We start from the raw sequence: 13,250 nt of genomic DNA on the forward strand, positions 1-13,250 counted from the left end.
TTCTTGGGATTTTTCACATATGCATAATGCTTTTTTCTCTAGATTTTTCTCTTTCCTGCTACAAATTAGGACTCCCAAGCAAGGCAGAATACCTGTATTTAGGCCTGAGAGTAAAGGGAAGTTGTCTGTATTTCTAGCACAGCTCTTTAGAAGCAGTTATGCCTCAGTCCTGCAAAGGGCTTTTCATCCCCTCAGAATGCTTTTGCTTTGCTAAATATCACCTTGCTCAGCCTTCCCTTTGGAAAGGTTGGAGAAGCAAAAAGTCAGGTAGGAAAGGGCAAAGATGGGCTTCAGGACCTGATTTTTTATTTTAAGATGATGAGGCTGGGTGCTGCTCTCTTGGCAGAGTGATATGTTGGCTTAGCTGGTCTCCATCAGAGGTTCCGGTCTTCCTCGTAGGAAGCCACTTTGTTTACCAGGTTGCTCTCCCAGCGTGTCTGGAAGACATTTGGGTTAGATTTGAGAAGTGGTTAGTATTGGTTCTGGCAAGTGCAGACACCTGCCCAGGGAAGTGGCTATCTTAAAAGAGCTAGAGCTCCATGGCTACTGAACTCAAGTGGTGGCCAGTTGCGTAGAGGAGTCCTCTGTGGCCAGTAAATCTTCTGAACAGCTTCCTGAAGGGAAGGTACTTCTTTTAAGCTAAATTATTATAGACAGTGGAAGAATCCTACATAAAAGACGTGGGTAAGTGCAAAGTAAAATCTCTTTGCTCTGATCTCTTGGAAGAAATGTAATGCAAGCAGCGTTTACTTTTTTTGTTCTTGAATTGGGGCAACAGACCTGGGATGCTGGAATTATTGCGGTGTTCGCCTCCTCTCTGCTCCCTTCCCGACAGCCAGCGCGGCCCAGGCTCCATTCTCCATCTCCACTTCCCTGCCTTGCTCCGGCATTTCCATCCCAGAGTTTTCTCCTTTGTTTGCCTCCTCCTCTCAAACCCCTCCCTGCTCCTATGCCCCTTTATTTCTTGTCCTCCTGGAATTATTAAAGAAAAAAAAAGTTGATTGTTCCTCAGTGAGTTTTCCTTATGCTGTGGCTTTTTTTCCAGCCAGTTTCCCCTCAACTCCTATGCATCCCTCATATGCTTTCTCCCCACCTACCCTGTCCCCAGGTCTACATATAGAGAGATGCGGGCACTCCTTTGTGGAATGAATGAAGAGGTACCTTGTATCTGATACGAATTGGGAGTTTTAGAGGTGATGGATTTTTATCAGCCAGCCATCTGTGGCTCTGTTGACTTATTTGTGCCACTGTGAAAATGGATTTTTTAAATATGCCTGACATGCTTTCTCTGCCAAAATAGGTACTTTTTATTATCAAGGTAGACCTAGGATTTATTTTTGACTTACTAAACTTCTTCTTATATGAACAAATTTCATATAAAACTCATAATACTCACATTCGGGTAGTCTGTGAGTTCTTGGTAACTCAGCCCCTGACCAGAAAAGCACTAAGTGAACAGTTTAAAACTACACACCACAGATTTGAACTTAGAGAGTTTACTCCAAGTACGCTTCACCAGAATGGCAAAGGTTGCTTTAGATTTCTCACATAGAAGATGCTTAGGGTTAAGGGTTAGCTACTTCCAGTTAGGGGGAGGGGGAAAAAAGGCCTCTGTGTCTTAGTCTGCTGGCATCTACTCAGAACATTTTTAAGCAAAACTCACACTAAGTCCCTTTGAGCCCCTGCTGTGGTCTCTTTGAGGATCGGTGCCCAGTAGATTGGTTGTCTTCTAGATAGATGGTCTGCAGCTCACCTTTTACCTTCAGTGTTTTCAGGAACAGATGAGTCATGGAGACAAACAAGGGCTTCGTTTTTTCAGCTTACTCCTCACTTGACTACATTCTCTGAAAATATTACATGGTAATTTTCTAAAAAGAGTGGGTCCAGCCAGCATCCCCCTAGCCTTCCATCCATCCTACAGCTCACATGCCTGGAGCAGACCTTCTGTGCTGGTTCTCTGCTGAGTGAAGCAGAGGGGTTGGTGTGTGCTTCCAAGTTCCCCCCTCCCCGCTCACCTGGGGAGATGAGGCGGGAACCTGCCTCATGGTTGGTGCCTTCAGTTCTACTGGACGTTTTAGTGACCGCAGGTGAAAACAGTAGGAGCTGATTTAAGAAGAGCAGTGGTGGCATCAAAAAGAGTTTTCTGTTTTCACGTTAGGGAGATAATTTTTATAAGCAGTTCAAAGGGACTCTTCTAAGTTACTGATGGAGATCTGAGGTTTTGGGGGGACCATTTTTAGTGGCTCTGATGTATTCGAACTCTGTTAGACACTCTACAATTAAGAGGTATTCTGACATCCGAAAAATCTATCAGTTGGGAATATGAAGCTTTACAACAGATCAGGAATGTTGGTAAAGAAATGTGATCTTTAGAATGACATGCAAAACACGCCTTTCATTGTCTCTTAACTAGGGGTCCTCTGAGTCCGTTACCTTATGGAGAAAATACAATAGGACCAAATATGAAAGGAAACTGGAAGTAACTGTTAATCAGTCTCTGGTTTAATGCTAATCTGCTGAGATGAGGCGAAATGTAAGCAGGTTTAGAAACTATAAAAGCCCATCCTCCGTGAGATGAAGGCAGTGAACAAGGAGCTTTGACCAGACAGGCCCCTCTTGGTCATTCTGACTGGAAAGCCATCTTTTTGGAGGTGCTACCATGTCAGGTAACCCGTTCTTTAAGCGGGCATCGCAGAGCACTCTTCCTGATGACACGGCCATGTGATCTAGGGGAGTGAGGGCCGGAGTACGTCTGTTGGGAAGACAGCAGTTCCACCAGGAACTTCACTCTCCTGAGGTGGATTCCAGAAGCATCTTGTTTCCCTTCTCCCCAGTCCTCTTCCTCTCATCTAGCCAGTGGTTGTGAGTAATGCCTAGGTGAAGAGAGGAGCCCTTGTTTAAGCAGCTATCTTTTGGCCTGAGGGTTTGGGGTATGTTGATATTTGTCGGTTACTATGACTTCTTTTTTTTCCCCCCTCAATTGCATCAAACCCTTAAAACATGGTGGTAAGTGAGCGATATGCATGCTTTTGGAGTTTGTTTAATCTCCGCTTCAGTCTATACGATGCACAGTTCATGATGTTAACACTTTTCTTCAAGTTTACTTCATTCACTTTCACAACTAATTTGGATTTCAGTTTGCTGTTCAATTCTCATTTACTTTTTGATTTTCGTACCTTTTTTTCTGTAGTTCTGTTCTTTCCCTCTCTCCTGGTTTCCCTGTTAGGGTCAGGTTGTTTATTGTCTGACCTGTAAAGGGAGAGTGGTGCTGCGGATAGTGGCTCAGTCCAGGGCAGTAGGAGACACGAGGCTCTTTTCTCGATTTCTTGTAAATGTGCAGGTGGATGTGGGGAGAGAGATGAAGTGAGGCTTAGACACTAGCGTGAATAGCACCCGCTCCCACTTGCAGGCATGGCAGCTGCACCGGAGCCGCTGTTGCTAAAACCCCGACGTGCGGCCCTTTGCACGTTACCGGCTTGTCAGGCCGGAAGACGACCCCACTGGGCGGACAGCAGGGCATAACCCCCCACCAAAAGAAAAGCTTGCGTGTAAAGTGCTCGGGTCGGTGCCGACAGCGTCATGCTTTGAGAAGAATAGCTTGGCTATCGCGATGTCCCCCCTCCCCTGCTTTTTCTTTCCACATTGGGAGTAGGTTGGTGGTGGTCTTGTCAGTTATCTTTAGAATTTTGTGTTTTCCGGTACACAGCCAGAGCACTAAAACTATCCTAAGTTTGCTCCTGTGTCTTTTCCTTTAAGTCCCTGAAGTGCTTAGTTCCTAGCATGTAGCTGAGCTGGCTTGGCCTGGATGCTGAGAGCAGTCGGGTGTTGTGGTGAGGGTAGATTTAGGCCGGGCTCGTGTGTCTCAGTCCTGATATGTCTTCGTGTATCTTCACTGCATACACAGCACACTGATGTCTCGGGTGTCCTCGACTCTTAGTTTGTTCTTTGTACCTGTTCAATAGTGTACTGTTAGTAGTAGAATCCTGTTGGACACTGGTGTGTCGCCAGCCTGTTGTTTGGCTGAGAAGTCATTGGTTTGTGGTTAGTTCGTTCGTTTGTTTTTTTTTTTAATCTTTTTTTGCTCCAGTCACTGTGTGTGCTGGCGGTGGCTTTGCCTCTCCGTTGCCTCGAAGGACCAGGTGGAGCAATGTCTCCCTGTGACAGACATTACTCCTGACGTGTGCGCCTGCAGATGCCTACACTGAGACTGTAATCTCCATAACTGCTTCATGTGCACCAAGCCCCCTTGTGGAATCCTGCTGAGAGTTTTTCTAGAAGCCTTCAGCTAAACCAAACTGCTCAGAATCATTTAGTCTACCTGACTGGTATAAAACAGAAAAACTAAGAGCACTTGCTTGTTCCCTCCCCATGTACATATATCCCTGCTTAAAGGGGACCAAGTTGCCCTTAGTTGAAACAGGAAAGAAAAACTTATAAATCAGAATAATGAAATACCAATTTAAAAAGGCTTCTAAACTCAGATGATGTCAGCTTTTTGGTTTAAAAAAAACAAAACAAAACAAAAACTATCTCGTGGCTCATCTGGATTCGGGTTCTGGTTTTGGCCAGGGCTCGAGTTGAGCCTGTCTTTTCTGTCAGAAGTCTGAAGTCTTTTCCAGAGGGATGTCACCACTATTCAGCTCTCCCTGATGTGCTCACAGAACGTCTTCTGGTTATGTATGCACTTGTGCTGGCATAGCCCAGCTGGGCTGACCCAGTATTAGGTTGAACTGTTGTGGCTTCCTCTCCCTCAATCTCATTCGCCAGACTAAAGACTCTCCTAAAGATTACAAAACAGCAAGAACACTGTCTTTGGGGGAAGTGAGGATGTGTGGCTAAATGTATAGAACACACACATCCGTCCACACTGCAGGATTGAGCCATGCATTCACCACAAGAAAACAAACAGCAGGATTTTACAACTGAAATGTTGGTTTGTGTTCTCATTTCTCTAAGAGTGAACCACTGGAACTTGGGGACAAGATGAGTATAATATCGCAGCCTGTCTGTCCGCTACAGTTGCAGTTTTTCATGACAAGCATTCCCAGTGTCAACTAAAACCATTGAAACAACATACCCGCCATTAAAAACTCGAATCTAGAAGTAATAACTCCATGAGTGTTTTGCACCTCCAGATGGAATGGCCTTGAATAAATGCTATGAATAGCCATGTTTGCCACTTGCCGTTTGCTCTTCTGTTAATTCTTAATGTAGAGTCTCACGATTTTCTCCTTTCTCCTCCTGTCTCTCAATGGATTATTAAAAAATGGAATACCTTACAGACGATGAACCAGCTGGGCCAATGTGAGTACTTTGTTGGACACTGATTCAGTAGTTTATTTTGTATTTGCAGTTTAATTGAATGGAGTGAGTAGCTAAGGTGGTGGGGAGCCAGCGGGTGGAAATGAGTGTTGTAGTGTAGACTCCCTAGCTACGCAGACATGGAGCTGACAGCCATTTGATTCCCAGGACAGGCTGTGCAGTTTTGTTTTCCGTAACAACACAAGGCGGAACGCCATGCAAAAAACCGTTTAAAATTTTGCACGTCCTATATACTTGAATTGATAGTGTGGAGGAAATAACAAGTGTATCGGAGACTGCCGGTTTTGTGAACGTTAATTTCAAGCTGGACTATAGCATGGAGAAGCTGTCTGGCTTCATTAACAATTGCGTGTAGCCAAGACAGATGGTACTGCAAATCTTCAGTCGGTCCAGGAGAAGCGGAGTCTCCTAGAGTTGGGGACTAAGGGGTGAGAGGCCCAGATTGGCCAAGTGCCAGAGGGCACACCACTGCCCGCCTGTGTGTGATTATCTTTTATCATTCGAGAAGAGACTGTGGTGTTCAGTAGAGAAGAAACCACTGTCCATACACCGTTAGGGTAATTAGATTATAGTTTGTAAATCGGATGGAAAGTTACCTGTATGTTGTCTGCCTTGGGAGTCAAAAGGATTAACTGAAGGTGTGTGTGTATGCACTTTACACAAAGAATATTTTTATTGACTAATGTTGTGCAGTAAAATTTCTTACTATACCAGGGATGGTAGTAAGTGAAAGAATCCCTGTATTTCCATGTGTTAGAATTTCAAGAGTTGCCACTGACTTTAACTCTTATAATGCAATTTTTCCTCCAAAGGAAAACCAACTCTACCAACAATCACAAAGATAAAAACTTGCGCCAGAGAAACACAAATTAAATACTGCTTATAATGTAAGTATGGCCTGCCTTAGAAATTTTAAAAATTATATGCAAACGAACGTTGCCTCTGTTGACCTTGTTGCACATTCTTTGGTAGTTGGTAGCATGTTGTAGGATCTTCTAGTTCATTTCAGAGCTGTTGATATGATGGAACAAGTTCTGTTTGCCCTCCGTCCAGTGCAGCAGCCGGAAAGGAACATTTTCAGCTGTGTTGTTCCACATATTTATAGAAGTGCCGTTTCAGAATACGTATGGTGTCTCAAAATGCATCCTCTGCACCGCTATTTAACTGTATTTTGAAAAAAGAGGTAAAAATGGTCACCTTGGGTGGATTATCCCCAGAGGCCAGTTAATTCCACTTTGCTTGTGAGGGCAAGGCAAGGATGGTGGCCGGGCATAGCTGGGCCAGAGTGCCTTCCATGCCGGCACATGGAGATCAGAGTTTCACACCACATCCCTGCGCATGCTGTCTGAACCAAAGCTTTGTTGTATGTAGGATTTGGTGTAGTCTTCGGGGACAGTGCATATTCCCTTTTAATTTCCAAATACTTTTTCTTCACAGATCTTTAGGTTCCTGAAACTGGTGGCAACATGATCTGCTAAATTTTCTGCTTGGACCTCTTTGGTTCTCTCCCCTTTTAAGTGAGCAGCACCACAAATGACTGTCTAAAGCATGCCTTATTTAGCCTTTCCTGTAAGGGTGATCTAGTCAGGTACATTTTAAACAATGCTTCAGTGTAGAAGGTGTAAACTATTTGGGGCTTGATGTGCTGTGAATGTTGCTTTTTTTCCCCCCTTTGTTAAAATATTTAAGTAGAAGTGAAAAGGTCCTCTGAGGATCGGATCATGCATGCGCCATTTTTTACTTAATGCAGCTGTTAAAATTGGCAAAGCTCTAAAATGCACTGCTGCCATCTAGTGATAACATTTTTGTAAAGTACAGCAAAACCTACAGATATATACAGTATATAAATATATATATATATATATTTATATTTTTGGGGGTGGGAGAAATCCAAAATAAAATAAATGCTTGTTTCATTTTTTAGCTGCTGATATTCATTCCTTACTGTATGTTGTCAGATGAGGAGATTGTGCAGTTCTGGTACATAAAAATGAGTAATATAAACTGAAATCTATAATTTTAAGGGCTTAACCTATGACTTTGATAAAAAGCTGGAACACTCCACTGAATGGATATATTGAATTGCAGTATATATGTATGATTGCTTTTGAAGTGATTATTTTTTCTTCTGTTAAATCATGTAAATTCTTAAATCCTTTTGCACTGTTGTGTTGAACCTTATTGTACATTCAATTAAGGCAAACTTTTATAATTTACCTTTTGTTTTCAATGACCTTGAAATGTTATAGCATGGTATTCTATGCAACTAGTTATCCTCTGGGGTTGACACTGTATTTTTCACATTGATTTAAAACAGTTGAGTGTAGATTTTCTCACCCGGCAGGGTTCTCATGCGGTGTGTAACCGTAGATGCATGTACTTGTGTTCTGTGTAAGTGTTGAAGTGCAATGATGTATAAAAAAGTGGATTCACTGTTTTTAAAAATAAAACATTGATAAAAGGTGCTTGGAATAATACTCTTTATTGTATCTAATCTTAGGAGGAAGCACTTTTTCAGTGAACTTTTTCAAGTTCCTTAGTTCTATATGTACGTGGAGTGTTAATTTCTCAACCCCGTCAGCTTTTTAAGTTCCTTTTCCACCTCTTCCACAAATGCGGGGAAATTCTGATCCATGAGGCACAAGCGCAGAAAGGGGCGTAAGTCTTCCGTGTCCCACGCAGATTGTTCATAGACCGGGGACAGCTCCTCTGACACCAGGAGAGACTAGGGGGATTCCAGAAGAGTAGTTTATTAGTGATTATAGCCAAAAGCAATGGCCTGAAATAACAGAACACAGAAAAACTTTGCTTTTAGGAAATATCAGGGAAACACCAAAAATTAGTGTTTATTACCTTTACGGGGTTCCTATATATAATGCCTCTACACATAGGAAGTGAGATAAACTTGTATCCTTAAGCATGTCAAATTAATGAAATGGTTTACAAAGGTAAGGTCCTGCTTTAATGAGGAATACTGTGTTAACATTTTGTGGGTAAGAAAGTTGTCAATGAATGAAATGCACTAGCTTAGTTCATCTTTCTCACCTCCCAGATGAATGGGTGTGAGCCGTTCACCTTGTGGAAGGCGGGTTCTGAATGTAATAAAGAGAGGTCACAGACTCACTGTCCAAAGGAGATAATTAGCTCACTCATGTCTCTTTCCAGTCCTGTCCACGAAGTTTGACAGGGAGAGGCATGTAACTATCACCACAGAGAAGACACGGACATTTCCATACCTCTCCACCTCCTGCCGAAAATTTCTTCATGCTGCCTACACTCTTAGTGTCAAACAACCCCTGGCAAGCAACCGCTGATCTGTTCTCCATTACTGTGTAGCTTTACCTTTTCCAGAATGTCATAAATGGAAGTTCTATAATGTCAAGCATTTTTTCACATGCTTATTTGCCACCTGTATGACTTCTTTGGTAACTTGCAGTGTTTTAAACCAGCTGAGGGGCGCCTGGGTGGCTCAGTCAGTTAAGTGTCCCCACTCTTGATTTCAGCTCAGGTCATGATCTCATGGTTTGTGGGATTAAAACCTGAGTCAGGCTCTGTGCTGACAGTGTGGAACCTGCTTGGAATTCTGTCTCTCCCTCTCTCTGCCCCTTCCCCTCCCCCGCTCAGTTGTCTCTCTCAAAATAAAAAAAAAATAACCAGCTGAGTAAGTTGCCCAGATTTAGATATCAGAGTTCAAATGAAAGTCTGACTGTGCTTGGCAATTTGGAAGATACGGTGACAGCAGATCCACAGTCTACTGTGATACGATGGGCTCCAGCCCTGCTGTGTTACATCTGTGTTTGCTGCTTTGACTCCGTCGCCATATTTACTCTTCACACTCCATCTACTAGGTAGGTGGTTTTATGCCCTTTCTATGGATGGCATGGTTTGGTGTGTTTTGGTGTGCACAATTGCTATTTCTCTAGAAACTGTAATAGAAATTTAATAAATTCAAACTAGCCTCTCAGAAGAATGTGAAAGTAACATGGAGCCCTGTTCTCCAGTGAGAGCCACTGTTAGCAGGTCAGTGTATCTCTTTGCAGACCTAGTTTGTGTGTTTGTGTTTCTATAAAAACTAAACCATCCATGCTATTTCTAACCTTTTAAAAAACTTAACGTATTACAAATATCTTCCACGTCAACAGATAGGGAACTATATCACTTTTATTGACTGCATTTTTATCCCATTTGTGGTTATACCACACTTAAAACCACTTAGTATCCTACTAGTGCACATTTATGTTGTTGCCAGTTTTGTTACTATGAACAACACTGAGGAGCATCCTTAGTGTACGTTTGTGTAGCTGAAATGGAATTCTGGGTAATAAGATGTAACATTAAATTGGTTCCTAAAACGTTTTATGCACTTATGTTCATGCAACAACTTGTCCAGAAGGTTAGAGCAAATGAGAAACCTATCTGAGCCGCCCGCCTGGTGCATGGTTCGTACGTGGTTCTCCACTATGTGAATACGCTGGGCTACGGTCCGCCTTCTGCAGCATCTGATCTTTTCTGAATAACGATATCATACCCTGCCTTGTTTCCATGTTTTCCTCAGCCACTCATTCAATTAACCTCTAACCACAATGCAAATATGAGGCTACAAACTGGGTCACTGTGGAGTTTGTCCTGCTGCTGGACAAAGAAGCTTTTAATTTTTTTTTGTTGTGGTTGCTAAGTTATTAAAAGAAATAGATGTGAATTCTTATTTAATCGTCTTAAATTTTTAATTGTAGGACTGTCTATTTATTTTGAGTGGTAAGCCAGATGGAGGAAACACCCATATTTTCCGTTTTATACTACTGTTAGCACAGTTCAATAAATACATTAAGAAGAAAACTCATCCTTAAATACTGATTTCCATGCAGAACTGTGTGGAAAGCACAAGCTGTTGGCCGGAGAGCTGCTGTTGAGCGCAGCAGGGAACACAGGAGGAGACAGGCCTCCAGGAGCTCCCAGCAGAGCAGGGCATCAAGTAACCCTGAATTTGAATGAATAGGTTTTGTGGGATGCTTTGGTAACAGCAAGCTGCAAGGGGAGGGGAATGTCTGAAAGCAAGTCTGTGGGAACAAGGCTGAGTCCTCCCAGGTTTCCGGACATCCTCAGCTCTTAGCACCGGAAATCTGCTGCCACAGAGACCATCACTGAGCTGGCTCCAAATTCATATTGATACCTGCCTTAGGATAGTTCTCAATCTCATTTCCGAAATTAAATGGAAATTCTTCCCTTTATTTCTCTTTGGGAGCGTGGCAATTAAATTCTTTATGTCACACATTGAAAAGCTAACAGCGCCCCCACCCCCCTCCTCGGAGGGCAGCTCTTCAGTGGCGCCACCGCACCCGACGGCACAGGTAGGCGGAAGCGGCCCCATCTGTCTCTGCTGTCCTCTCTCTGCTGGCACTTCATGTCACTATTCCACAGAGGGGTGAACAGAAGGATACAAATTCCTCAGGATCACTGTGTCTTGTGACCAAGGAAGACAACAGGGAAATAGGCCCTACCTGAGCCAACCAACTCACTGAGGTCCTTCCTCCTGAAGTCCCTGTGCCGGCCGGTCCATCCTGCTGCTGCTTCTCTGGCTTCTGGTGTGACTGCAATTAGGAGACGAGCTGAACGTAATCAGAAATGCCACTGGCCATCATAGGACTGGCCACACATGTACTTGTGTGAAAAGAAAATACCAGTGTCAGTAAAGGCATAAAGTCATTGTCAGTGGACTCTGTCCTGGTTTAAGCTGGGCTGTCCCTTGATTCACTACAGGAGGGGGTTATGGACAGAGTTTCTGTCTGAGGTTCCTGCCCTGCGCCTGGTGTTCCTCGGTGTCACACCGGCTGTCCAACCCCATCATGTTCTCCTGTCTTCAGAGGCCCAGCCCAGGACCATGTGCTGGTGCTGGAGGGCAGTGGACACTGTCCAGATTCCGATAATGATTTTGTTTTTAAAGTTTGTTTATTTTGAGAGAGCAGGAGAGAGCGCGTGGGAGAGGGGCAGGGAGAAAAAAATCCCAAGCAGGCTCCGTGCTGACAGCACGGAGCCCGACGTGGGGCTCGAACTCACAAACTGCCAAGATCATGACCTGAGCTGAAACCAAGAATTGGGACGCTCAACCAACTGAGCTCAACCAACTAGGCGCCCCTGATTTGTTACTTTCTGAGAGTTACAACTCCAGTAATACATGGTCACGACAGAAAAGCAAAGCAGGGGAAGAAATAAACCCTATGATTTCAAGATAACCATATGCTTTTAATAAAACTTAAAAAAAAATCTCATTTTAGACATTCCAAGGGAATGAGTTCTTCTGTTAGTAAAATACCGAGATATCTTCATTCAACAGTGTTAGTGCCTACCACGGAAGGGGGCCACGGAGAACAAGGTAGTGGTCCAGCCCTCAAGAACCCACAGCCAAGTGAGAACCTAACAAGTAGAACAGTGATTAGCATGCAACCTAAGAGGTGCTAGAATGAAGGCAGGTATAAGACTTCAAGCTTACAGTGGATGGGGTGAGCCATAGTAGGTGGTACACTAAGCATGAAGCGTAGGAATGCTTCAGAATCTATTTCAAAAGAATCTACAACGTGAGGGGCTTTTCTTGGATAGAGCGCAGGCAGGCAAAAGCACAGTGTAGGAGGTGGCCTGGAGGCCTAAAAGGCCTCCGAAGGCCGCCTCTACTTAAGAGCACAGTTTCCGAAGCCCCACCACCCCTCCTTCCTAGCCACGTGTCTGCAGCTCTGGCTAGGTTTTGGATACCTGGGGCTATTGCACACAGGCGCGCCCGTCCCACATACAAGCTGGTGGCATACAGAGAGAAACCAGGCTCTCCCTAGAAGATGCCTCTAACAGCATCACGTCACGGCTGGCAGAAGTCAGAGTGTCCAAATTTTGTCTCCTCTTACGTGAAGCTGACTATTGCTAATAGTGGGTATTAACAGAAAAGTAATAGGTATTAACACTAGGTACTAACGGAAAAGCAGATCTGGAAGCATCAAAAATGGGAGGGAGACAGGAAGGAAAGAACAAAAAGAAAACTAGTCAGGAATACTAAAAATGAGCAAAAACATAAGGAACTCTAATGAATCAGGAGTCCTTAGGCAAGCCCCCTTTCTCTGTTCAGTTTCCTCATCTGTAAAAATCAAAGACTCCGGTGCCTGGCATTTCTTCTAGCTCCGACTTTTGATGCTTTCCTAGAGTACCAGTTCACGTCACACATGTTCTTCAAACACGGGGCAGACAACAACCCAACATCATGTTGCACAAACGCTGGAGAGTAGCCAAGTGTGGTGGAACCACCTGAGGTGAGTAGGTGGCTCCGGGATCAGACCGTCCTCCACCCAAGTGCACAGACAAGGAAGGTGCTGTGCACACAGTAACTGGAGCCTCCTGGCTGCCTTCTTCTTTTGGACTTCTTGTATCAACAACGGACAGTTCGGCTGGGAACTGCCATTCGCCTTCCTGTCTTTCCTTTCCCCCTTCTTCGGGGTGGGCTGGGCTGCCTTAGAAGCCCTTGGGTTGAGAAGCCTTGGTTAGGCCACAGTTGGTAAAATTACAAAGCTGAGGAAGAATAAAAACCAAATGTTCTGGGAAATGACTGAAGAACGTGAAATGAAAAGACAGGAAATTATCTCTACCTGCAAAGAAGAGAACTATTTCAGATAAGAAGGTATATATAAGGCATTGGGGAAATGACACCTGAGTCCAGGAGGGCAGCAAGAGGACTAGAACTTGGCTACAGCTCGCAACTCTCAAGATGGATTCTGAGAAAGGGAACGTGATACCAAATTTGCACAGGAGCAGCTACGACAAACCTGGGAATGTTTTGCCATTAGGAAGACTAGAATGTTCTAGGCAGTATTTCACAATGTCTACACTCTGGCAAATTAACCCAGTGGCTTTACCTTGTCTTCTGCTCTGCAGCTGTAGACGTTCCATCTTAC

General features: G+C 44.0%; 2 protein-coding genes across 9 annotated transcripts in view; one reads left to right on the forward strand and one right to left on the reverse strand.

Moving 5' to 3' along the window:
- The window catches only part of NPTN (neuroplastin), a 73,039-nt gene extending 65,252 nt beyond the window's left edge, over positions 1-7,787 (forward strand). For 4 of the 6 annotated variants that reach the window (XM_060618106.2, XM_060618110.3, XM_060618107.2 and 1 more), the window contains one exon: positions 779-3,006. In XM_060618106.2, the coding sequence (XP_060474089.1) occupies positions 779-1,149 (371 nt within the window). In that variant the 3' untranslated portion in view covers positions 1,150-3,006. Of the gene's footprint in view, positions 1-778; positions 3,007-5,282; positions 5,305-6,134; positions 6,210-6,759 lie in introns of those variants that run through there. The other 2 variants (XM_060618109.3, XR_013556365.2) reach the window with 2 other exon arrangements.
- REC114 (REC114 meiotic recombination protein) overlaps positions 7,786-13,250 on the reverse strand; it is a 173,312-nt gene continuing 167,847 nt past the window's right edge. For all 3 annotated transcript variants that reach the window (XM_060618113.3, XM_060618112.2, XM_060618111.2), the window contains 2 exons: positions 10,821-10,910; positions 7,786-8,047 (listed from right to left, as the gene is read on the reverse strand). In XM_060618113.3, the coding sequence (XP_060474096.1) occupies positions 7,883-8,047; positions 10,821-10,910 (255 nt within the window). In that variant the 3' untranslated portion in view covers positions 7,786-7,882. The remainder of the gene's footprint in view (positions 8,048-10,820; positions 10,911-13,250) is intronic.

Source organism: Panthera onca, chromosome B3, assembly GCF_046562875.1.
Source record: "Panthera onca isolate mPanOnc1 chromosome B3, mPanOnc1 haplotype 2, whole genome shotgun sequence".
NCBI lineage: Eukaryota > Metazoa > Chordata > Mammalia > Carnivora > Felidae > Panthera > Panthera onca.